We start from the raw sequence: 24,050 nt of genomic DNA on the forward strand, positions 1-24,050 counted from the left end.
TGGTCATTGATCGCTCTCTCCACTAACCGCAACAGGCTTCAAAATGCGTGTGCTCGGCCCGTTAGTGCTACAACGTAGCCCTAGTTTATTCTTTTATTTTTTTATCACCCATAAACTTTTACTTTTTAACATTGTACTTCTAATTCAAACCTTGTATCATTTTATTGCTGTTTAAATTTAGATGTATTGTATTCACTGTATTTTTGTATTGTGCCTCAGCACCAGTGAAAATGAGGGTTTTACCTCAATGTGTCCCCCGAGATATTAAATAAATAAAAGACGATATTGCTTATAGATTAGGCAAACACAGTCAGGAGGTATAACACATCATTCATTTGAATGTTTTGCTGTTTATCAAGTGTTTCTAATACTGGAAACCACAACCTTCACCCAAGAGCAAAACTCAGGCTTGATAATAAATAATAATTTATTGTGATAATTATCATGACTAATATAATTTTTGGCCTCATCACCCATTTTTATATGATATGTATCCTCTTTGATGCATGTATTATTTTAAAATTGACATGACATGCTTGATTATTTTCATTACAATGTTTAACCTGATTATAAAAATAACAATTTGACTGTGCCTCCTTCAGTTTGTGCGAAGCAGAGCTGTGAACAAAGGCAATCAGGGCTGTTATAGTCTGTTGCAGAATTTCTTGTTCTTCAAGTTTGTTCTGTACGACTCTGGCACTGTGTTCGTGGTCATTGTCTCATGCTGCAGAACTAATTTGGGACCGATCAGACGTCTTTACGATGGTATTGTGAGATTCCAAACATATAAAGAGCCTAAAAACCTTGTTTCATAATCAAAACCCTTGTTGCTCGGTATTAAAATACATATTTGAGTCTAGCTCAATAAGGCTTTACCTGAAGATAAAAAACAAATTGTAGCAATGTGGATTAATGAATTACTCGTGGTATGTGGAGTTCTACCTGTAATGATTAAAAGGAAAAGAAAGTCCACTCATTCATTCATGATCAGTTTATTTGTCACAAGGGGCAGAAAGAGATATGAAAAAGGAAATTATACATAAAAACCTTTAAATAATCTTTAATTTAACAACACCCTCGAAAAGTCGGACCTGCAGCACCTCCGCAAAGCCCTGACCAAACCAGCAGGTGATGTCTGCCGTGTCCAGGGTGAAGAAGAAGAGCCTGTCCCTGCAGCGGTTCCTCATGTAGACTGACCGCGGGTCTGCTGACAGCACTCCTCTGATGGCGGAAGCTGCCTCCTCTGCACTGCGCAGGAACTTGAACCTGGGTCTGACACCATCATTGGGTCCTGTGTGGCACATATATTTGTTTTGTTTTCAATGATGAATGACTGTATTCAGATTTATCAATGTCACAACAGCACCCTCTTGTGGAGAGAAGGAAAACATCACCCTTATCTTATAGGAGAGACTCAGCCAATCTGTGTTATTCATGTATTAAACAGAATGTACAGTAGACACAAGCAAAGATGTAGTAGACTGCTGCATGAGGGAATAGGCTACACTCTGCACTGCAAGTACTTTTACTTTTAATACTTTAAATATATTCAAAAGCAAGTTCTTATTCACTTTCAGTAAATTTCTGTTGATTAATTTGTACTTTTACTGGAGTAAATAGTTTGAGTACTTCCTCCACCACTGTATACTATATGAGCGTCTTACCTGACACATGTGAGGGAAGGAATTCAGCGAGCTCCCTCTCGGCACGAGGAGTGAAGTGTACCTCCAGAGTGGCAACAGGAGGCGCACTGATCCAATCAGCGATGGTGCTGTAGACCTCCTCTCCGTAGCAGGGACGGTCCACTGTCGACTCTGAAGACTTCTTGACTGAAGAGTCTGAAACTTGCTCCTCACCTTGGCAGAAATCATCTTGGCTCAAATAGGCCTTGACCTCCTCCAGCACTCGGTGCAGAGAAAACTGAGAGCTGACTCGAGATGAATCTGTTAAAGGAACATCAGCTTCACGTTTGTCTTCTGAGACTTGATGCTCCAAGTCACAATCGCTCCTTTCACCTCTCAGGTCTGACTGAGTGTCTGTATCTGGGGTGTTAGGGAGGTTTGAGATGTTGGACTCCTCCACACTGGAGGCATCTGATTGGTGTGTGTTCACGTCATAAGGCTCCATGCGGGTCCGGGTCTGTGGGGAGTCGTACGCTGGGATGTAGGGTTTGATGTCCAGGACCGGGGTGCCTGCAATCATGTCGATGCCTGACAGATGTATTGTGTCACCTAGAAAATGAAAAGCAGGAATGCATGTGTTACTACAGAGCAGAGTCAGTTATTAACTCCAACAAGGAAATAAAGTTTTCTTTGCTATTCGGCTGTTAGCAGGATTACACAAAAACTACTGAAGCGATTTTATTGAAACTTTCTGGAAGAATGGGGTTTAATACGTGAATTATTCTCTGAGAAATCAACAAAAATGTTTAAAACACCTTATCTCGCAATGTTGAACGAATTTCCAGATCCACACCAAAATTGAATAGGTTCTTTGCATCATGCCCCGTCCCTCCACAAAGTTTCATGTAAATCGGTAAAAATCTTTTTGTGTAATATTGGAAAGACACAAACGCAGATGAAAACATAAAGTCCTTGGCGGAAGTGACAATACTCAGTACATCTATGTGGCCCAGCATTTAGAGTTTAGTGTGAAAATATGTTAACATTGTGCCCAGACTGTACATTTGTACTCACAAAAGACACAGACATATATAGCTGTTAAAGGTTTGAATATATTTAATAAGACCGAGCTGATGTTACTCACCTACAACTTTATCGAGTTTGGCCAGAGTCAGGCCCAAGGCGTTGGGTCGATGAGGGCTGCGTGTGGAGTAAACACCAACTCTCCGACCGTTCAGTCTGGGAGGCTTCACTTTGGCTTTGTAACTCAGGTGTCCATTTTTGTGAAAGAGAAAAATTATCCTGTCGACACAGAAAATACAGAGATGACCACAAAATATTCAAAAATCTAAATGTTTACAGATGGTGTTCTGCTGAAATGAGTCAGCTCTAAAAAAAAAAAGAGAATGGAACAAATCATCAGTGATGGATGACAAGAGTCTCATCCAATCGCACTCACTGCTGCAATCACTGAATAATCAAACAAGTTGAATTTGAATGCCTTTAAAACAGCCTCAGTCTCACACGGCTTCATACGCCCACACAGTCGAGACACAGGGACGATTCAGTCAAACAAGAAAAACTCATGATACACAAACACATTTTAACACTTTTTACCTCAAACTTCACTGCAGTAACATTACAAAACTTGAATGTCACTCAGAAGAACGTATACCTCCGCCAACAGTCCCCTTAAATTCAATAGAGGCCACACCAAACATGCAAAATTCATAAATATCAGTCCCCTTAATATGCCTGATATGTTTCTTCAAGATTCAAGCGGTATTCCCTGGGACACTGATGAAAATGTGGAAAAACATCCCATCTCACAATCTCACAACCCATCTCACAACCCATCTCACAACCCATCTCACAACCCCTTTGTCCAGCTCCCTGCCAAACTGTAATGGACAGTTTCTTGGCCCATGTTCCATTCTTCAACCAAGTGGAAATCCATTTCACAGTTTGTCCTGCTGACAGACCAACAAACTAACCAATACCTCCCATAAATGGATGCTTTTCTAAACACTTGTCAACCACTCTATGTGTAACTCACCCTATTGTACAGACAGCAAATTATTTTGGCGATCACACTGGCACAAAACTGAGGGGGGGGTGAGCAGCGAGACCCCATGGACTGAACAGTGAAAGTTACAGACATTAACTATAAAACCTGCAGGACACCAAGCGTATGTGACGTACCAGACATGAGAGTACTGCTCCAGGCCGAGCAGAGCGTGTGCCGGGTTGTTGAAAACACTCGGCTGGATGCGCAGCTCAGCGCGCGAGGGGCCGCAGATGGTGGGCTGCCTGGGCGTCCCGTTCTTCACCGAGAAACAGGAGCTGATGTAACCGATCGGGACCGTCTGGATGGTTCCTGTATAGGTGAGAATAGTGTGTTGGTTTGGAACATTAATAAAACAGTAATAACACAAAGGAACCCTTATTTGTAATTTACCTCTAACAAGTAGGTTATGTTTTCATATGTTTTTGTTTGTCAGCAGGATTACGCAAAAACCACTGGACGGATTAGGTTGAAAGTTGATGCAAGACGCTGTATTTGTCAAGAAAGAACTCATTCAATTCTAATGCAGATCAAGATCGGGGGACAGATCCAGGAATTTATTTCACTCTCTTTAAAATTGTGAGTTAGGACGTTTTTTCCTACCAGGGATTAATTCATGGATCTTGGATGAAAAAAGATCCGGCAAATTTAAGGGACAGATATTTATGAGTGAATCTGAATCTAGGGGATTCAAATGTGGTGTCATTGGGGGACTGTTGGGCCTTGGTTTCTCTCTACTCTGTCGTTTGCACATCCCTTAATGCTACAAGTTACATATATCATTTCGGCATTAATTTGATTTTGTATATTTGAATGTCTTATTTACCAAAGAGGTGATTAATGGTATTTATACTTGAGATAACTTATTTAAGTGCTACAGGCCAGCTGTGACTTAGTATTGGATTGTTTTTTTTACATTTAAGTGACTAATCAGAGAAAATAACATAAAATATAAAAAATAGTTTGTAGTTTTTTTAGTACCAGTGCAGGAAGAGGCTTGTATTGCTTATGCAGTGGTTGTATTCACTTCACAGCAGTGCTCACCTTGTTCTAATGCAGGAGCTGGAGCTGCAGGTGGAGCTGGGAGTGGAGCTGGAGCTGGGAGTGGAGCTGGGAGTGGAGTCAGCGCTTTCTCTGCTTCACCGAGTCCCACCTTTGACACTGCAAAGTGAATGGAAGTCAGCTGTTTGCGATGGGCTCGAACAGCGCTGTCCAACATCTGCCTGGAGGAGAGAAGAGAGCACAACCGACACCATGTTTAGAAACTTAAAGAGAAGCAGGAATAGAGACGTTGTTACAGTTTGTTTCGGTGCGAGCTCAACCTCAGGTTCCTCGCTTCTTTCCTCATCACAGAAACCTGCAGCTGCAGTTTGTGGATGTTCTCACAGCAGCAGTCACACACAGGAGCCATGTTTACTGACATTACACTAGTATAACTCTTTTAAATAACAGTCAGCTTAGATCGAGCTGCTGCTGCTGCTGCTCAACACGCACACACACACACACACCATCCGCCCGTCCGACGACACACGTGGGAGTTGCTCAATGCGGAAGTACACGTTGGATTTTAATGGTTGGCCAACCAGCAGCGTTTCACGTGACAAACGTGTGAGTGACAGCAGCAGAGACTTTGCTCTCACTTGATCTCATCCCGTGTTTTTAGCAGGTCAGTGCAACACACATGTGCTGCTTCACAAAGGTCGCACATGTATGTTGCAGGAGTCATGTTACATGTCCTGTCGCTGCAGCGCACTGCGCGTTTTATATCAGCAGAGGGCAGCCGAGAGTCGCTTCATTTACCTTTTTTTAAAGAAAACTTTATTTATAAATACAGAACAAATATGTGCAACAACATAGTCACTGGTGGGATGTGATATTATATGTATTTACTATATTGTTCGTGAGTATTTTAATCTGCTCTGACATTAATGCATTGTTGTAGATAGACAGGATATAAAGAACTCAGATCTTTACATGCGTCAACATTAAAATGTTGCTCATGTGCTAATGCATCAAAAATAAAGAAGAATGAGTAATATCATGTGCAATTACATTACACTGACACACTCCTGAATAATGAACACTTTAACTAAACGGTAACTGATAAAACCAGTAATAATAATACTAGTAGTACTTTTATTTTTATAAAATGTCATAATTTTATTTATATATATATAGTCGTTTAATTTGCAATTTGTAATTTTTACATTGTGATATTTTTACTTTTACACAAATACTGAACAAACATCTTTCACTCAAGTACATAGTATATGAACTTACATTCTGACAGTACAACAGGCAGATGCAACACTGATGAAAAGGCCAACATGCGAAAAACGCGTTCACAAGCTTTAATATTTGCTAAAGGAAGGCAAAGTGGCACAATCACAGAAGAGTAAAAAATCAATTGACAATTGATACATATTTGTCTTATTTACAGATAATACTGACAACAATACGATTATGTAAGCAGTGTATTTTATTTGGTAAAAAAAAGAACATTTACCAAATTCAATCAAATAAAACTACAATTACCAAAGAATTACCAGTAATTCAGACTAGTTACTTTTAAAATAAAATCAGGTAAATGTTGCTGTTGACTTAATGCAAAGCACAAACCAAGAATAAATAAGCATACAGGTTTGGTTTAAATTTATACTTTTTTTTTTTTTTAAATAAGCAATGCTAATGCTCAGCATGTTTGTTCTCTTCAGGCTGCACACCAACCAAAACAATACTCAGGTACACACTGACAAGGAGGGAAGTAATCTTTGCTTGTCCTGAACTGAGACAAAAGTATCTTTTTACAAATTAGAATAATTTCCTGGGAGATATTCTGGTGGAGGTTGAGAAGACAAAGTTGGAATGGAGAAGATTTTGTCTTGTTCAGGTATGTTGATCGACGGTGGCTCAGTCAAATCTAAAAAAAAAAAAGGTTGGCAGACAGTGTGTGGTTAATATTCAGAGAAAGAGTAGAGTTGGAGAAAGAAAGCATAAAGTCTTAAACTGTTTGTTCCAAAGGATTGTTTGTGCTCATACCTTCATCAGCTGTTTTGTCTTGCAAAAGGGAGAGGTCTTCCTCCTCATCTGGGCCCAAGTCTTCAATCAGGACCTGGTCAAAGGGGTCTCTGTCTTGTGACTCTGTGCAGAGGGTCTCTACCTGGGGAGGAGCTGGAACTGGAACAGGGACTCGAGACAGAGCTGGGACTGGAACAGCATCTGGAGCTTGCAGAAGGACCAAAGCTGCATCTACAACACTGGTGGGAAGAGGGGCAGGAACTGAGAGAGAAAGAAGAGCTGGACTTTGGTTAACTGGTGCTGGAGAAGTCAGAAGAGGAGCATAGAGAGAGGTCAGGACAGGCTCCAGGACTGGGATGGAGGAAGAGGCGGCAGGGACAGGTTGTGACTCTGGTTTGTCACTGCCTGCAGTGAGCGAGGGGGTCAGAGAGCCTGATGTTTGCTCTGAGACAACCCCCACAGATCCAGGCACAACCTCGTCCTGACTGACAGGTATCTCCAGCGTGGACTCACTCTTCTTGGGCCTCCCTCTCCTTTTTGTGCCGCTCTTCTCATCAGCCCTCGATCTTTTCCTCTGCCTCTCCTCTCTGAAAGAGCACAATAATTGTGATCAAGCCCGACAACAGTGGACATTGATACAGCTCTATGTGATAGTTTAGAAAAGCTAATAGTACAAAGTCCTTGACCTAGATCTGGGGCGTCAACAGAAACACCAGAGCAACCTTTGGTTTCCTCTTGCTCCATATTCAATATAAACCAGACAAGTGATAAGCAGCTAGGTTTGCTGATAATTCACTGTGCTCTGTAAAGTGTTATGCGAGTTGTGTTAACAAGCCTTATTCACATTAGTGAAACTTCTGTTTCTGTTGCATTGAAATACTTATTAAGTGTCATTACACTGAAGTTCTTATATTTGTGGATTTTTTCATTGCTGAACCAAACAGTCCAAATGAGCAGAGCTGCAAATTTAGCTCACTTCTCTAATATTGACTGTGCTTTCTCTATAAATTTACCCCAAAACCCACTGGTCCTTCTCTTCAGTCTCGGCCTTCCTCTTTCTGAGCAGATCCCTGTCCCGCAATCGGCGGTGGATTCCACCTTTAAAACAGAAACCCGAGCAAAGAGACCATGTAGACAAGTGAAGAGTGAAATCAAAGACACACCAAGAAGTATTTGTAATTCGTGGCTGGCTAATGAAAGTGGCTGGTGACATATGAAGATATGGATTACAGAAGTTTCTCTTCCAAATACATAAAACACTTGAGTGTAAAATATAATAACAAAGATTAAACTTGTCTCTCTTTCTAGTGAATAGCTCAGGTAGTGTTCTATATCCAAAAGTAATATAAACTATGTTGTCAGTCGAATTTCTACTGTGGAAATAAGTAAAGGACTAATTTGAAAAGAAGAGCAGACATTTTAAATGTTACCTTGGTCGTCATTTGGATTTTTATATTCTGTCTCTTGTTTCTCCTGCTGCAACGTCTTCTCCATTGTTAGTCCCACTATGAATGAATTCAAACTCATGGAAGGCGGGCAAAGCACAGAGAAGAAGTCAGAATAACTTCTGACTGTTTTCTATTCCCACCCCTTAATGAATTATCTGGTTAACCATTACCAAAGTGCTGGGAGAGTTCCTGCAGCTTTGCTCTTATCATATTTGTAAAGCTGGAGGAGTTGGCACAGCACTGACAGAGGACTGCAAAAAAGAAGAAGACTGGAGCAAGTTGAGTAAGGGCGGTGTGTGATAGGGATAAAGTACAAAACAAATGTGGTTATAGAAGAGACCCATACAGCTTTTTACTGCTGCCTATAATGCAAAGCAGAAAAAACAAAAAGTGTGTGTGAAATTTGAATGTGTGTAAAAAAACAGGATAATTAAAAGGAACTATTCTGTTTTGCAGGCATTGTAATGACGAAGCTTTGGGTCATTTGTAAAATGTTGCTGTTGCTTAGCAATGGAAACAAGTAGACTTTAACAGAATTTGGACAATTATTAAACTTGGTAATTTGACAAACAAAATGTTGGAGGCTGAAAAACAGACAGAGATAAATGAGGTTCTTGATAGGATAAAATTCTAAAGCCCTAGGTGTTGCTTTTTTTCAAGATGCTAAATGTGTCTTATGTTGTGGTAAACTACAATGTTGAAAAATGCCACGAAGCAAGAAATCCTGTCTTCAACTCTAGCATCAGGGCATACTCATCTTATCTCACAGATGGAGAGCCGCTCGGTTGGGGTGTGTTCTCAATCTTCTCACAGCACATTGAGCGCTGATGTGTGTGTTTGAGCGACTCAGTGAAAGAAGCCATCCAGCAGGGTAAATAACACTCAGCTGCCAATTGCCTCCAGCACTGTTGGGGAAATGTTGAGTGTCCCTTGTTAAATTCACTCCCTGCTGCATTGAAGGAGCCTCAACAGAATCCACACATGACCTTATGCAATTACAGTGCGAGAACGGTAAATATATAGTTGTCTGATTCATATAGTGTATATTTCATGGTTGGAAAATAGTCGCAGTGGGAAATATGCACAAAAAAAAACACATCTTGTAAGACCTCACTCTGCAAAGTATCACAAATCTTCTCCAGCTCCAGATTTAGTTACATTCAAATTCAAACTACCCCGAACATCCCCATCCATCACCAGGACCCTCGATTGACCTCCAGCTAAGATCACAGGCTGAACACAGGGAACTCCTCCGCTGATAAGAGTTCAGCAGACACAAGAACGTTTTGCATATGATTGGTTATCAGTCAAAAAGGCTGTCACTCTCACACACTGTATTTTCCAAAGAAACTGAAGTTGGAGAAATACCAAAGTAGATATCACAGTGCCATCTCCTGGTGTCCCCTCTAAACTACCAACCTCTGATATTAAACAGTGCAAAGACTATATACAGTACATTTAAAATGCACAAGGCTAAAGATGGAGTATTTGGGTAATATGCTGTTGATGGCTGATAAAGTGGGTGCACACTATTTTCAGCTGGATTCAATCTGTATTTCAGTCTAATCTTCACATTATTGACCTTAAAGATAAATATATAAATTGAAAAACGTCAAAAATGTCTTTGGTGATTTGTCGCCCGGGGCAGAATCAACGGTTAATAGTCAACTTCTGCTTCAGGGCTCTGGTGTCTCAGGAAGTAAAGGGGGTTGGGGTGGAGGGGTACCCAGCCCAACCATATGCATCCACAATGCTCTCTTTACTGCAAACCAAATACACCCCTTCTGGCAATGTGTCCACATGGTCCAGTGCTACGAAATATGTAAAACATTCAACACAACACAAGAAAGTTGATGCATTTTGGCAGTTTATTGAACAAAATTCTCACAGCGTTCATTTCCTGGACTATTATGAAAGAAAAGACATTTTGTTTTGGAGGGCAACAGGTTTGAAAAACATACAGGATATTATTTATTTTTTTACAATACCTACAGTGAATTAGCAGCAAAGGCAAAATGAAGTGTACAGTGTTTTCAAGCTGTGGAACTTAGTTATGAGGCAGCTGAGTTCCTCGTGTGACCGACTTTTATTTTGTATTTTCGACGTCCAATTGGCAGAATGCTACTTCGCGTAAAATGCACACATGCCTCGGTTTAATAAAGGCGATCGGACAAACGGCCCCTGTCTCCGCTTCTCATCGTACAGTAGTTTCCTCACAGAAATAAATTGCACCACAGCTCTGTTTCGGGGCAGCGTCATGTTTTGTGACTGCAATGGCCCTGTGGAGGGCGATGGGCGGATCTGGACGCAGATGGCGCTGTTGGGCGTATATTTTGTTTCAGTCCCGTTTCCCTCCATGGTTGTCTCTCCTCTCTCCGACTAACTTAGCGCTTGGCTCAGTTCATTATACAGTCCTATATTCTCCCTCCATTAGGGCATCTCTGCCTTTGGACTGAAGATCCCAGCGAAACCCAGGAGAGAAAAGTTTCACTTGCACGGGGCGAGATGGACATGAACAAGAGGATCCACTTGGAGCTAAGAAACAGGACACCGTCTGATGTGAGTCGTGCTTTTTTTAAAGAAACCAGCCCTTAGTTTTCTGGCTAGCCTCTCGCTAGCTAGCTTGCTACTTTTTTCTGCTTTGCGAGTGACCTGTGTGGCTAACGCAATGGTGACCACATGGGCTTCGCGGTGGTGTTTCTCCTCCATAATGGGGCGGAAAGCAGTCGCACAACAAGCTTAACCCTCCACACTGGTTCGGATTGGGCGTAGGGGAGAAAAGCGAGATTCAATCGTTACTTTGAAGCGGCGATCCCCCTCTCAGCTCGCTGGTATTATCGCAGTGCTTTAACCCTCCTCGCTCCTTGGTGCACACACACAATTCAGCTCCACCGTCGGAGCACAATCCGTAAACTTCTTTCTTTTCTTTTTTTTTCTTACGCCGCTTGTATTATCACATTTGCATCCTGCGCCGCGTTTGGCATTCACAGAGCGGTACCTTTCACACAGACCCTTGGAAGCCATGTTTGCTGCTAGCATAACTGCTCAAACGGGGGCTGCTTTCTTTTTTTTATTCCAAAAATGCACTTTACAACTTCGAGGCGTTTGTGCGAGAATAGCCGGTTTTTCGTGGCGTGTCCCCGGGCCGTCGCCGATCACGGGTCGTGTCGTGAAATTTCCACGGAGCACGTTAATATCAAAACGGCCACAATCAGCAGCGACAACAAAAAAAAAAAAAAACACACACACACAGTGACTTGCTTCACGAGTCATCCATACCTTCACCACTTCTTCATACCAAAAGCCCGTTCACATTTCTGCACAAACACGAGCAGGCGGCCAACTCTTCACGTAATAGCGATTTGTTTTAAAAGCCACGTTTAAGCTGTTGCTTGGCTTTTTAAAAAAAAAAAGAAAAAAGGGGAGTGTGCGGCGGTAAATCCCCCCGAAAATAGCCTCCACACTCCCGCAGCAGCCACGTTTACGGCTCGTACCCGCGCGTTTACGCCGGTGTTAAAAATCACACACTTTTTAAATGAAGTCTGGCGAGTGGGACTCATTCAGACACCAGCCTCCCAACTCCGTGTTTTTGTTCCCGCCATATTAGCCCCGTCGCCAAACGGGGTCGCAGACAACGAAATGTGCCGAGGAAATCACTCAAAACCCCGCAAACAACCATTCTGCCTTTAAATACATGTCGTTAAAGCTCGACTCGCTGCTGCTCGGAGCTAAAACAGCTCGATTTGTCGCCCGGCGGCCTCTGGCCGGGCCAGGCTGCCTGAATGACACGGAGATCCGGTGCACCGCGCTTCGTGCGTGGGCAGGGGAAAACTCGACGCTCGGTGTTTCCCCTGGACCCGAGCACGAAATAAAACGATTTCCACACGGAGATATTAATTCAGCACAGTGCAAGAAACGACCGTTACACTTTCTAAACATCACTTTTCGCCATGGAAGGTGTTCGGAGAGCTGCATACTGTGTCTCGGGGATCGCCATGTTGTCATTCTGTCGTCTTTGAAGCTCTGGGAGAAAGGAACCGTCTCCATCTTTGTTTTTTTTTTTCACTAAAATTTCCGCTCTCGACACATTTCCTTCGACCTGAACTCGACGTAGTTACCCCGAGACAAACTGGCCATATCGGCCGTTCGCTCGACGGCAAAGGGATATTCCACTTCCCCCATGAAAAGCTGGTCTAACGGAGAAAAAGAAGCGCTTCACTAAAGGGTGTATTCGCACTCCTTTCCGCTGCTGCTGGCTAATGGCGGCGGGCACACGGAGCCGTGGAGCTGCTCCTCTACCGCACGGCAGCGTTTAAAAGGGGGCAATGGCTAGCCTGTAGCGAGCTAGCTCACAAAAATCATTGCATTTGTCATTAGTGGCTGCACCAGCAGGTCATGGGAAGCTGCCGCTGCTGCTGTGCTCTTCCTCGTTTCAAACGAATCAACGTGTTCACTGTCGTCCCCGGATAAACGAAGCCCTCTGTGTTTATACACGGAGACGTTTCCTCCATGTCGGTGTTTTACTGCTGAAATCGTGAATCTTTGACGTTTGACAACAACTTTTTTTTTGCAGCCTTGTTTTTCGTCCTGCACCGAATTGCGCAACCGGTGTTAGCGTTAAGAGTCTGAAAGAAACTCCGCCTTCAGACTTGTTTTACTAATGTTTAGCAAGAAGAAAATACCTTTACTCACTTTGCACAACAACAACAAACCCCAATTAAAGACACTTTGCTCCTGTTGTTTGACAACTTGTTCCCTGAGTTCTTTTACTTTGCAAACATTTGCCACACACTGGATCTAATACATATCTTTGTGTTATTATGAATTTACAGTGTTTTGGAGGAAATAGCCATCATCAAATAACAACAGTTTTATAAAATGCATAAAAGTAGGGATATTGTATTTTTAATGTGACGTTATACTAAGTACTATTATTCTATATTCCAGGTACGAGAACTCGTCCTCGACAATTGTCGATCACCTGAAGGAAAAATCGAGGGCCTCACATCCGAGTTTGTCAACCTGGAGTTCCTCAGTTTGATAAATGTCGGCTTAATGTCAGTGTCCAACCTGCCTAAACTAGGAAAACTCAAAAAGGTAAAAAGAATCCATATATATTTCACACGATGTAAAAGTTCAAATGAGGAAATAAATCAGTGTTTTCTATAACAATCTCTTCCTGTGATCTTTCCCTCAGCTGGAGTTGAGCGACAACAGAATCAGCGGCGGCCTCGATGTTTTAGCAGAGAAACTACCCAACCTCACACATCTAAACCTGAGCGGCAACAAATTGAAAGACATCAGCACATTGGAACCATTGGTATGCTCTCCGGTCTCGTTATTCGTCATTTACAGGAAACACACGCCACACGCAGGCCATCTGAATGTCTACAGCATGTGAACACTTTGTGTTTAGTGGGTTCAGACATTGTGCTTTTCGTTATTTTATCTGATGTTAATGTAAAAAAGTAAGACAAAGCATTTTAAGCACATAATCTTGTGATGCACACAGCTGTACTACTGTAAATTAGATTACTCTTCATTGCTTGTCTTGCTTAACAACAGCTACTTTCTATATATTTAGATATAACACTCAATTGTCTATGTATTTAATAAGGATTATTATCATTATCGGGATAGAACATGAACAAAATATACAGGAGACATGTCATACAAATGTTTCTACTTAGGGGTGGAAGAATAGGGGATTTAGTAGTTTTTGCATAAACATTTGAAAATAAAAGCACTTTTTAGTCAAAGTAACAAGCTGCAAAATCCAGTTTTTGTCTAACTCAAACAAGTACATGAGAAATCAAGATAGTTCATGACTGATGGAAACATCGTAGTAATAAAATCCAGCAGTACCACAGAGTTGTTATACTTACTGATGGGCAGCACTGTCTGCAACTCAGTATAAATGGTCTGCTGGGACATATCACACAACCTTATATGCACTATGCACATATCAGCATCTAATATCATTAACTCAAGACACATCCTCACTTCACATCGCTGCATTTAATCGACAGAAAAAACTGGCCAACCTGAAGAGTTTGGACCTGTTCAACTGTGAAGTGACAAACCTGAACGACTACAGAGACAGCGTGTTCAAGCTGCTGCCTCAGCTCACCTACCTGGATGGGTACGACATGGAGGACAGGGAAGCCTCTGACTCTGACGGAGAGGTTGACGGTGATGGCGTAGATGATGATGAAGATGAAGGTGAGAAGGATCAGTTTTAGCCCAGAGCAGCTGAAATGTTTTTATGACAATGCTTCCAATCATATTTTAACCACAGCTTGGCTCTTGCCCCACCGTAAACATGTAATACCTGTTTGTATGATTTGGTTGACACATTCTTTGTTCTGTCTGTGGTTGACTTATTATTTTTATATTGCAGAGGGAGAAGAGGAGGAAGATGAGGATGGAGAGGAGGAGGACTTTGATGAGGAAGAAGATGAGGAGGAAGATGAAGAGGAGGTAGAAGGAGAAGAGGATGATGAGGAGGTCAGCGGCGAAGATGAGGTACCAAAAAAAGACTCAGTTAAAATATTTGGACTTTGGATGTGTTATTTCTAGTTTTAACTTGTTGAATTATTTTTACCAAGGAGGAAGACCTCCCTCAGGATGGAGAAGTAGATGATGATGAGGACGATGATGATGACGATGAAGACGGTATGTATCATCTCCTTAAAGAACAACTATACACCCAGTCTGTGAAAATCCAACAGATGGCACTATAACCAGCTGTAACAGGCATTAAAGGTTCAGTGTGTAGAATCTAGTGGCATCTAGCAGTGAAGTTGCAGATGGCCACCCGATGGATACCACACCCTAAAGAATATAGCTACATACAATTTACTAATTAAATTAAAATTAAAATTGAAAGTGCTAAAGAATTTAGCACAAACAGAAAAGCATTATTGTTTTATTTATTTTGTTTGTATATAAGCTGCAGAATGAAACAAAAGTGCCTACTATAGTCATATATACTATATTATATACTACTACTATACTCATTACTGTACTCAAAGTAAGACACAATACAAGACCAGTTCAATATTGTGTTATAAAATCAAGAATCTTGAAAAATATGAGTTCTGAAGTTACATACACCGATCGGCCACAACATTAAACCCACTGAAGGGTGAAGTGTGTTAAAGAAGTTTATTATGTACGTACATTGGCACCTATCATGAGGTGGGATACTGATATGCATGGGGGGGTAAAGGCTGGCTTGTTTGGTAAAGTAAATGATGGAAGGGGTCAGAACACACAGTGCATCACAGCTGTAGACCAGTCAGATTAACCATGCTGATTCCTGTACACAAACCAAAGTGTGAGCATGTGAGGGACCGCCCTGGGCCATGGAGCAATGGAAGTTGGCTCGGTCTGAGGAAACGTGTTTTCTTTTACATCATGTGAAGGTTCGGGGCCTGAGCATCATTTTTCTAGGGAGATGAAGACGGCAGAGGTGATGTGATTGTGATGCTCTGGGCAATGTTCTGCAGGGAAACCTTAGCACTCACAATGTGTGATTTTACTTTGACTCAAACCGAAACATTGTTGTAGACATTGTCGGCATCAATATTGCCTTATTGCAGCAACATCTTTCAACCCTGCTGCACTGCAAATCTGCTCAGGGATGGATGAGAAGCACGGTGAGGAGTTCAAGGTGTTGACTGTGAAGTTCCCCAGACCTCAATCTGATCGAGTAACTGTGGGATGTGCTGGAAAAACAAGTCCAATCTGTGGAGGCCAAACTTTGAGCTCCTGCTTCTAATGTCTTGGTGCCTGATAGTACAGGGCGATTCCTGACGTGTTATGGAGTCGAGGTCCTCACAATATTAGTCAGACGGTTTGAATGCTGTTGCTGATCGTGTATCTGACGCTGTTTATTTTGAGCATCCAATCGTGTAACATTATGACATGAAGGGACAGCAAAACACGATGGTGGACATTCAGTAACACTGCAAACAATCCACAAGTCCAGCTGATCATGTGGCAGTTCCTTGACTTGAATGGTTTTGTTGTTGAGGAAGTTAAAATTTAATCAAGAAATTCAGTTTGATAATTGATTAATGCCAAAAACTCCAGCTGAACTCTTCTGGATTGTGGACAGTAGCTCGGACAAAATAACTCTTTAAAATATGTCAGCTTGGTTTTAAGAGACATTTTAGGTAGCTTTTAGCATTTTAGGGACCAAACCAATTTCCCCAGAATAATAATTCAGTGTTGTGGTCTTGACGCAACTTTACACCTGTTTCTCTCTGTTCGTTTTTTTTTTTTTACCTACAGAAGCAGAGGCTGCCAAAGGTGAGAAGAGAAAGCGAGACCCAGAGGACGAGGACGATGACGACGATGACGAGGACGACGATTAAGACGAGCAAAGCTGAAAACAAGAGCCTACCGAGTTACCCTTCCTCCCTCACAAACCCGAACGTCCGCCCTCTTACAACTCGCACCGCCTTTGTAATCCACGTCTACCCCCTCCTCCCCCAGCTCTGAGCTCTTTTAATGGGGCAAGACTGTACCGGATGGGTGGGCCGAGTGGAGCTGCCCCACCCTCAACCTCCTTCTCCTCTGTCTTTTTTCTTCTTTTTTTTTTTTGCCTCCCCAAATGGAACTGAGAGCCACCCAACACCCTCCACCTCACCCGCCCCATGGCCCCCAGAGGTTCTCAGGCAGCCCACCACTCAGCATTCCACAATTTCACTGTCGATCCCTCTTTATGTATTCCCGTGTGAGAACTTTGGGACTGGTATCTAGTTTTGGGTCTGTGCTTTTAATATTTTGTTGGATGAATTATTTTTTTTGTTGTTGGGTTCATTATTTCTCATTTTTTTTGTCTTTTATTATTATTTTTTCTGTTCCTTATTTTTCCCAATAAAATTATTGCTATAGCAGCTGTGCAACCAGCGAGCCATGATTTTTAGTGTGGCCGCCTGTTGCACAAATCAAGGTTGTAGCTACATTTTTACTTTCTGTATGACAAAAAAAACAACTTTGTAAATAAAATGTTAACATTTTGTGCTTTTCTCTGCTGCTGCCTTGCTTTTGTCATGTCCCAAAATAACGTAAAGGGATGAAAGACCTCCCCCCCTGCTGATAAGCTCTGTGCTCTCCACCGTGATGGCAGCCGTATTATACAGTCCAGTCTAGTTTTAAAGGTTATGTTTAGATTTTTTTTTTGTCTGTTTCAAAGCTTATAAGATTATACAAAAACAGCTCAACATATTTCCACAAAACTCGGTGGAAGGATGTAGTATGCGTCAGGGATGAACCCATACAATTTTTTGAGCAGATCTGGATCAGAGGGTGGATGGGGAAAAAAAATCTTATCAGTACGTACTGTATGTGGTCACCATGATCATTTCTTGTCTTCATTCAGATCCTTTTAAAGTGAATTCTGTGGAAGAGACGAAGACCAAGTCAACAGTCTATCTTTGTAAAATGCCTTTTCATATGAGACTGTACTGTATGAGACTTTAGCCTGAATTAGCCAAATCAAAGAGAGTATGTTTAAAACTCAAGACTCAAACAATCATTAACTTTGGTTAAATATGTTTACTCTGTAATATAAGAAGACATGAATCACTTCACAGCCACGAAGGAAAACTGAGCACCACAGATTCCAACCAGATTCCAGACACTTGCCTGATGATGCAATGTCCACTGGGTCTGAGCAGTCAAGTCTTTCCAGGTTGTTGCTTTTGAATTAATCACAGGGATGAGGAGGAGAAACTATTAAGGAATCCACATTTTCCACATTTTTGTCCGGAGCATGAACCCACTCTGTTTCTTGTCAGGTTGGAGTCCAATGGTTTAAAATGACCAATAACTGAAAGGACAAACGAGCATGTGAGTAGTGTTTTAAGACCGAGTTGACAGAATACAAAGCCTTTCTCTAAGAGTTTCCCCCAGGTAAAGGTCGCAGTGGCTTGTTGTCTGCAGTGTGCAACACTTTCTGTACCAAACTAGTTTTTCATTTTACAGAAAAGCAATGTAATCCCAGGATACCATGCACCATTTAACAGTAAGTCCAGAAATGGCATCGACACTGTATCACTCTGTTTTTTAGGAACAACTTATTTGTTTTTAAGTGTTTATGGCTGCTAATCTCAAGGCTGCAGGTTCATTAAAAGCTTATAGTTACTGTCTATTTCAAACACAAGCCAGACAATCATGTACAGATGAGAAATGTCTATTTTCACTCTAATTATTCAACAGTAAACTGAGGAAACTGTTTTTGTAAAAACAAGTAAAAGAAACTGCTTAAATATAAGTTTTTGTGCCTTTTTTAAATTTCAGTTGATTTGTGGAAGTAGAATATGAAGGTCTACAAACAGACAAATGGGTTTCCCAAAAAGTTAATTATACTTTGTTATTAATACATATATAAATATTTAACTTGTTTTAAAAACAATATTAAAAGAAGGGGGATAAAATCTTTTTCAGTTTTCACAGACAGTTTGAAATACATCGTTATAACTACATTTGGAGATTATTTATTGACTCAAACACTTTCAAACACTGAATATTACAGCTGATTAGGAATAGATGATATTATTGTTCCAGTTTTGGTTATTTTGTGATGTCTTGGTATTGACCACATTCATGACAGAGAAACACAATAATGATCATGTGACGCATTGAACTATTATAGTTTCCTGTAAATGAATATCACTCAAACAAAACATTGTGATGATTCATTCATAAAATTTGGTGCCTTTGAAAAACAAAAACAAAACACTTTCAATGACTCACTAATTCATGGCATATGTAATTATTACACTCTATTTGCACTGGTGCAAATTATACTAATTACACACTCACAGAATTAAAGGTTGGGTATTTCTGATCTTGTTGGCAGTGAGGTGATCAATTTGTTTTTGTAATGTCAGACATTAGCTTTCAATTACTCACACAACAGGCAAACGTGGAATCAAATTCAGTCATTGATCATCTCACGGTGGTTTTCCAGTGATTTATTATTGCATCTAAATGAAGTTGGAGGTTTACAATAAAGATATTTTTTAGGGTCATAATCGATACAGCAAAAGCCATATTTACTCCCTTGTATAAGTTAATCCTATATTTCCTGTTTTACAAGAATTAGGATATTTTCATTAGACACTTCCTTTCCTAAAAAACAATCTGGGATTTCATCATTACAAGTAAACCAATTATAAATCAACACACTGTGTTAGGACTATTCTTATTGGTTGGTGAGATGTGATTCCAACACATCTCCACTTATAACTTAAAGCAGAAATATATCATTCTCACAAGAAACTACTTGGACAGACAGGGATAAGAAAAAAATTATGTTTTTGGTTTGCTGCATAATTTTGAGATTTTGAAAAAACTGCTAAGTTCTGTCAATGAATAAGCCCATTATACTGTATCAATGAAGATTCAGGAAATGTGAGTGTAAAGTTGTGGTGGCAGTGAGATAGTGTTGAAATGGCAGCTGCTGTTGTTATTTATCCCGTGATGCACTGTATTTCTTACAGGCTGAGAATCTATGTGTGTTAAATTCTGCCTCAAGCTACTGAATTCCCCAACCTGTGATTGCTTTTTAAATGCACACATTTGGCACACGTTTTAAATAATTATTATTTTCCATGGCTTTTTCCAGGCAGGCTTTTGAGAGGTAGAAATACCAGAAACACACAAATATGTATTTTTTTAATAGGTAAACGTCCATTTGGAGAAATTCTATGTGAAAAGTGGATATGAGTCTCCAGTTTGCAGTTGTTCTGCGACAGAAAAGGAAAGAAGCGGTGACCTAAAACTGTTAAAGGTGAAGGAACGACCCAATCAGGCCTTGAACTAATGTCAAAGCAGCAGTTGATGGTGGGAAAGTGTTGAAACTTGTCCATTGACAGCGGCGGGGGTTGGGACTGACCCTGGCTGGACGCCGCTGCTCCTGGACAAAAGCTAGAGATGAAGCTGTGCTAGAACTGTCCTGACAGAGGTCACAGGGGTCAGAGCACCACTGCATTGAAACCAGTGTGTGTGTCGGTTTGGCAGTTTTCACGTGTTACCTTTTTTTTAATTTTTTTTTACAAGTGGCCAAATCTAGAAAATCATTCTGGAGCTTGTGCCTCTGACTACAATGCAGGTGTGGATACTGTGTATTCTCTCATCCTGTATCGGACTGGTTATCTACTAACAGCTACAGTATCTGTGTAACAACAACAACAACAACAACCACACCTCAGTTTACCTTCCCAACCACTGTCTATGCAACTGCAGAATTCTCTCTGTAAGAGATCGTTCTTGCACATGCAATATCAAACTCACAATATCAGATATTTTCCAAAAGGTATTTTTGGTAAGAGCATACTCCTTTTCAGTGATATCTATGCATATTTACAAGTCTATCAGCAGATTTATTCTCTCAACAAGTTAGTGAGAGAAAAGGGAATGTGTTCCTGTTGTTAAAAACAATAATCAGGTCAAAAATCAGCTGCCTCAGACTGGTCCGACTGCACCGTGGCACAAACTATGAACACCATGCACTAGTTCCTTGAGGGAAAACATACTGTACCTCTACAAACCCCGAGGATGGTCTTCACCAGCGGCTCAGAGTAAATACACTTTTACAATGTTTAACTGAAAGCCTGTTGTGGCTCTAAGCATCTAAAAACAGACACAGCATTTATAAGTTTATCATATGTGGTAAGATGTTAAATGTAAAGAGGCAAAAACCTTTAAGCTCATTTCTGTTCCACTAGCCTCACACAGACAATATATTTTCTCACAGAGTTTATTTCAAAGCTCAAATATCATACTGGGAATCTCTGTACACCTTCTAAAAAACAATTCACCTTTTTATTTGTACCAGCAAGTAAATGTTGAGCTGTAGTTATTCAAAAATCATTATTTGGGCAGAATAATATTCACTAACTTGATTGTTTTGGCTTTTAGTTTTCATGAGCAAATGAGAAAACAAATTTGCTCAGTTGTCACTGAGCTGTAGTTGTTAAAATAAGCCATTATTCTGAACATTTATTATTCATGTTATTGACTTAAAAGCTGAGCCTGAGTTCATTCATCACAAGCTCCAATAAGCTGCACCAGGTCTACTCACAGACCTTTTCTGCTGATGAAGACCACTGAAAGCTCCAGAATAAGTGGATCTGGAGATTGATGCACAAACGCAGCAGCTCGAATCATAACCCACTACATTTCTGTAAATGGTCAGCATACGTGAAACATCCAGAAGAGCAATATCAGCAATCTTACTGCAACACCAGTAAGCTGCTGCGATAAATATGTTTAGGTAAAACAAAAGAGCACATATCGATAACAAGCTATCTCAGTTTCCATAAGTTACACCTGAACATATTTTAAATATATTTTTTAATGTTTTAAATCCGTTAATTTCTCTTTTCTGGTCTTTAATATGTCAGGTTTGTGTGGATAAGCCTACAGGCTGCTCAATGTTAATGTGCTCTGTGCATTGACAATAAAAGTTCTAGCTTCTGCTTGAGCGTGTGCACTATGGGTGACATCACATCCTGTTACTGTATAACTATATTTGTGTGATATTGATATATTTAGATAGAGTTGGTACATTTACCAAAGTGGGTCAAATAACCAGGTCTGGTTATGTTGTCTATTCAGTGAGTTAAATACAAATGAACCATAATGACAAAGATAATATGCTAATATGTCATTTTTACAATATTACATTAGCATGTAAGCATGCTGTCATACTATAATCAGTGTCAATGCTAACAAGTTCATGTTAAACAAGTTTATTGTTAACCATGTTTAAAATATTCCATTAAAATGTAATGTAAAATGTAATCACAGTGCCAATGCTAATATGCTAACGTTTAACAGGTTGAATGTTAACCATGTTTAAAATATTAGATTAGCATGTTAGCATACTCACAATAGCAAATGAGCTGTAACAACAGAACACCTGAGGATGATGTCATCAGTTTGGTCCTGAACCACAGTAATGGACAAGTCCAAATTTGGACCTGATGATGCTGCTAGTTACCGGATCACCAAAGTTACATAAATGTATCGTGAGCGAGACGTGGAAATCTACAAACCAACGTACCAAGTTAGATGGCAGCCAGTTTAACCGATCTAGAAATGAATGACTCAACCTCAACCTGCGAGAAGTGACAGCTCGTGTTTATCATGGTTCATAATCTTAATCAGTTGTGATTTATTCAAACTCCACTGACTGTCTGAGATATTTTAGCTTCAACTACGAACAGAAAACCTCAGTATATCGTGTTATAGTTTTACAAAGGGCAGTAGAAAGGCACTCTGTGGGAAAACACATTGAAAACCAGGAGGTCTAAAGTGGTTCAGTTCTCTATAATGGCTTTAAACCTTTTCTTCACAGTGAGTTCACATCAGGAGAAATCAAGCAGCCTCTAAACACTTTGTGTGATGTATTTCCCCCCAAATTACAAACATGAATTCAAGATCGTGATTATTATTTGTTTTGTTTTTGACTGTATTTTAAAATAAATATAAAAAAATTAAGATCAAAACTGCTACATGGCATCAGTTACAGAATTGGCTTACACAATAGCTGCTGTGAAACATTGATTTGTCAATATTTGTCCAGTCATTCAGAAATAAAAGAAATTCAGCAAATAATGTGCAGCTCAATGGAACACCCGGGATCGTGATCTTCTCATTCATTTAGCTCACTCTCATCCAAGCACACATTCAGTACAGCCGGGGTCCAAACGTCTCAGGGACGTCTCCATTTAACAGTAGTTTACATCATGGACAAAACAGTCACCAAGCATAGAAAATTAATTCAGCGTTGTCATTACAATCACACAGGACGTCTGCTCCTGCTCTGCAACAACTTCCAAACTACACACAGACAAGACAGCCACATCAGTCAGGCAACGCAGGCACACCCACACATACCCGTCAACCTCTCAGCTACAAAGAGCATTACAAAAAGCTAGTACAACACACTTGCATAGCTGTGGAGCATACAAAAGAAAAACAGGGGAAAGGTCAAAAGGTGCAAAGAGTTTTTAAAACTTGTTACAGCTGGGTAAGACTCAGTGTTGAAGTGTATGTACATGAACAAAGAATATGTGCATCTTGTGAAGAAGTGACAGAAAAGACAAAAGAAAGCAAAAACACAAAGTCAAGGTTGGAATCACCCCCTGTGCTGTGAGTATGGGGTCTCGTTTCATCGGGAAAGCGAGCGATTCAGGACCCTGCAAAAGAGTGCGGTGCCATCAGAGTAGGGTTAGTAAGTTTATATAGTGATGCATGTGTCCCGTGAGGAGGTGAAGGTGACTCTGCAGGTCGGGCAGATCTTAAAGTGCGCTCTGAGGCTGGGTGTTTTTGATGTTCTTAATCTCCAGCTCCAGCTGTTTGACCCGCACGTCCCTCTGGTTGAGGAGCTCCCTCAGCCGCCGGATCTCCTCCTGCTGCTTGTGGAACTTGAGAAGCAACTGTGGACGAAACACAGGAACAATATATTCATGTTGTTGTTTTTTTACAGGAGTTAAGGGAGACAGGTCCCCTTAATCTGATTTACTCACTAAAGTCTCACTGCACAGTGTTCTCTCACTGTGCCGCTGCCATAAAACCAAATTGCACAGTAAAGATCCAGTAGTTGTCAAGAGGTACAGTTTTCTCAAAAACCCAAATAGGAATCTCATCAGCATATGAATCAGAACTGGCCCAAGTGTGTGTGCACATACAAGGAATTTGACTCCTGTTTAGCATTACTCGACATACAGTGAGTACCAGGAAAACAAAACTTAAACAAATAGGTTTAAAAGTGTTCGCTTAACCAACACGCCGAAGTTCCCTGGTTTATAGCCGGGCAGAAAAACGACTCCACCGATGGCAGCCCCGATGCTTCACCCTCATGGTGACGTTAGA

At 40.8% G+C, this 24,050-nt stretch overlaps 4 protein-coding genes across 5 annotated transcripts in view; 1 reads left to right on the plus strand and 3 right to left on the minus strand.

Moving 5' to 3' along the window:
* Nucleotides 1-976: 976 nt before the first annotated feature.
* trmo (tRNA methyltransferase O) lies at nucleotides 977-5,360 on the minus strand. Its single transcript, XM_047338244.1, has 6 exons — nucleotides 5,010-5,360; nucleotides 4,732-4,910; nucleotides 3,825-3,999; nucleotides 2,767-2,924; nucleotides 1,665-2,231; nucleotides 977-1,291 (listed from the first exon to the last, which is right to left on the minus strand). Exons 1-6 carry the CDS (start codon nucleotides 5,108-5,110, stop codon nucleotides 1,050-1,052), a joined length of 1,422 nt encoding a protein of 473 aa, XP_047194200.1. The 5' UTR covers nucleotides 5,111-5,360; the 3' UTR covers nucleotides 977-1,049.
* A 664-nt stretch (nucleotides 5,361-6,024) lies between these two features.
* On the minus strand, nucleotides 6,025-9,897 carry hemgn (hemogen). Its single transcript, XM_035169168.2, has 4 exons — nucleotides 8,136-9,897; nucleotides 7,719-7,803; nucleotides 6,727-7,292; nucleotides 6,025-6,607 (listed from the first exon to the last, which is right to left on the minus strand). The coding sequence occupies exons 1-4, from the start codon at nucleotides 8,230-8,232 to the stop codon at nucleotides 6,492-6,494; spliced, it is 864 nt and encodes a 287-aa protein (XP_035025059.2). The 5' UTR covers nucleotides 8,233-9,897; the 3' UTR covers nucleotides 6,025-6,491.
* A 609-nt stretch (nucleotides 9,898-10,506) lies between these two features.
* On the plus strand, nucleotides 10,507-17,182 carry anp32b (acidic (leucine-rich) nuclear phosphoprotein 32 family, member B). Its single transcript, XM_035169174.2, has 7 exons — nucleotides 10,507-10,712; nucleotides 13,101-13,250; nucleotides 13,351-13,473; nucleotides 14,183-14,375; nucleotides 14,554-14,678; nucleotides 14,762-14,828; nucleotides 16,452-17,182. The coding sequence occupies exons 1-7, from the start codon at nucleotides 10,659-10,661 to the stop codon at nucleotides 16,532-16,534; spliced, it is 795 nt and encodes a 264-aa protein (XP_035025065.1). The 5' UTR covers nucleotides 10,507-10,658; the 3' UTR covers nucleotides 16,535-17,182.
* Nucleotides 17,183-20,914: 3,732 nt separating this feature from the next.
* The window catches only part of coro2aa (coronin 2Aa), a 34,822-nt gene continuing 31,686 nt past the window's right edge, over nucleotides 20,915-24,050 (minus strand). For both annotated transcript variants that reach the window (XM_035169147.2, XM_035169155.2), the window contains exon 12: nucleotides 20,915-23,614. In XM_035169147.2, the coding sequence (XP_035025038.1) occupies nucleotides 23,477-23,614 (138 nt within the window). In that variant the 3' untranslated portion in view covers nucleotides 20,915-23,476. The remainder of the gene's footprint in view (nucleotides 23,615-24,050) is intronic.

This window comes from Hippoglossus stenolepis, chromosome 2 (assembly GCF_022539355.2).
Source record: "Hippoglossus stenolepis isolate QCI-W04-F060 chromosome 2, HSTE1.2, whole genome shotgun sequence".
Taxonomy (NCBI): domain Eukaryota; kingdom Metazoa; phylum Chordata; class Actinopteri; order Pleuronectiformes; family Pleuronectidae; genus Hippoglossus; species Hippoglossus stenolepis.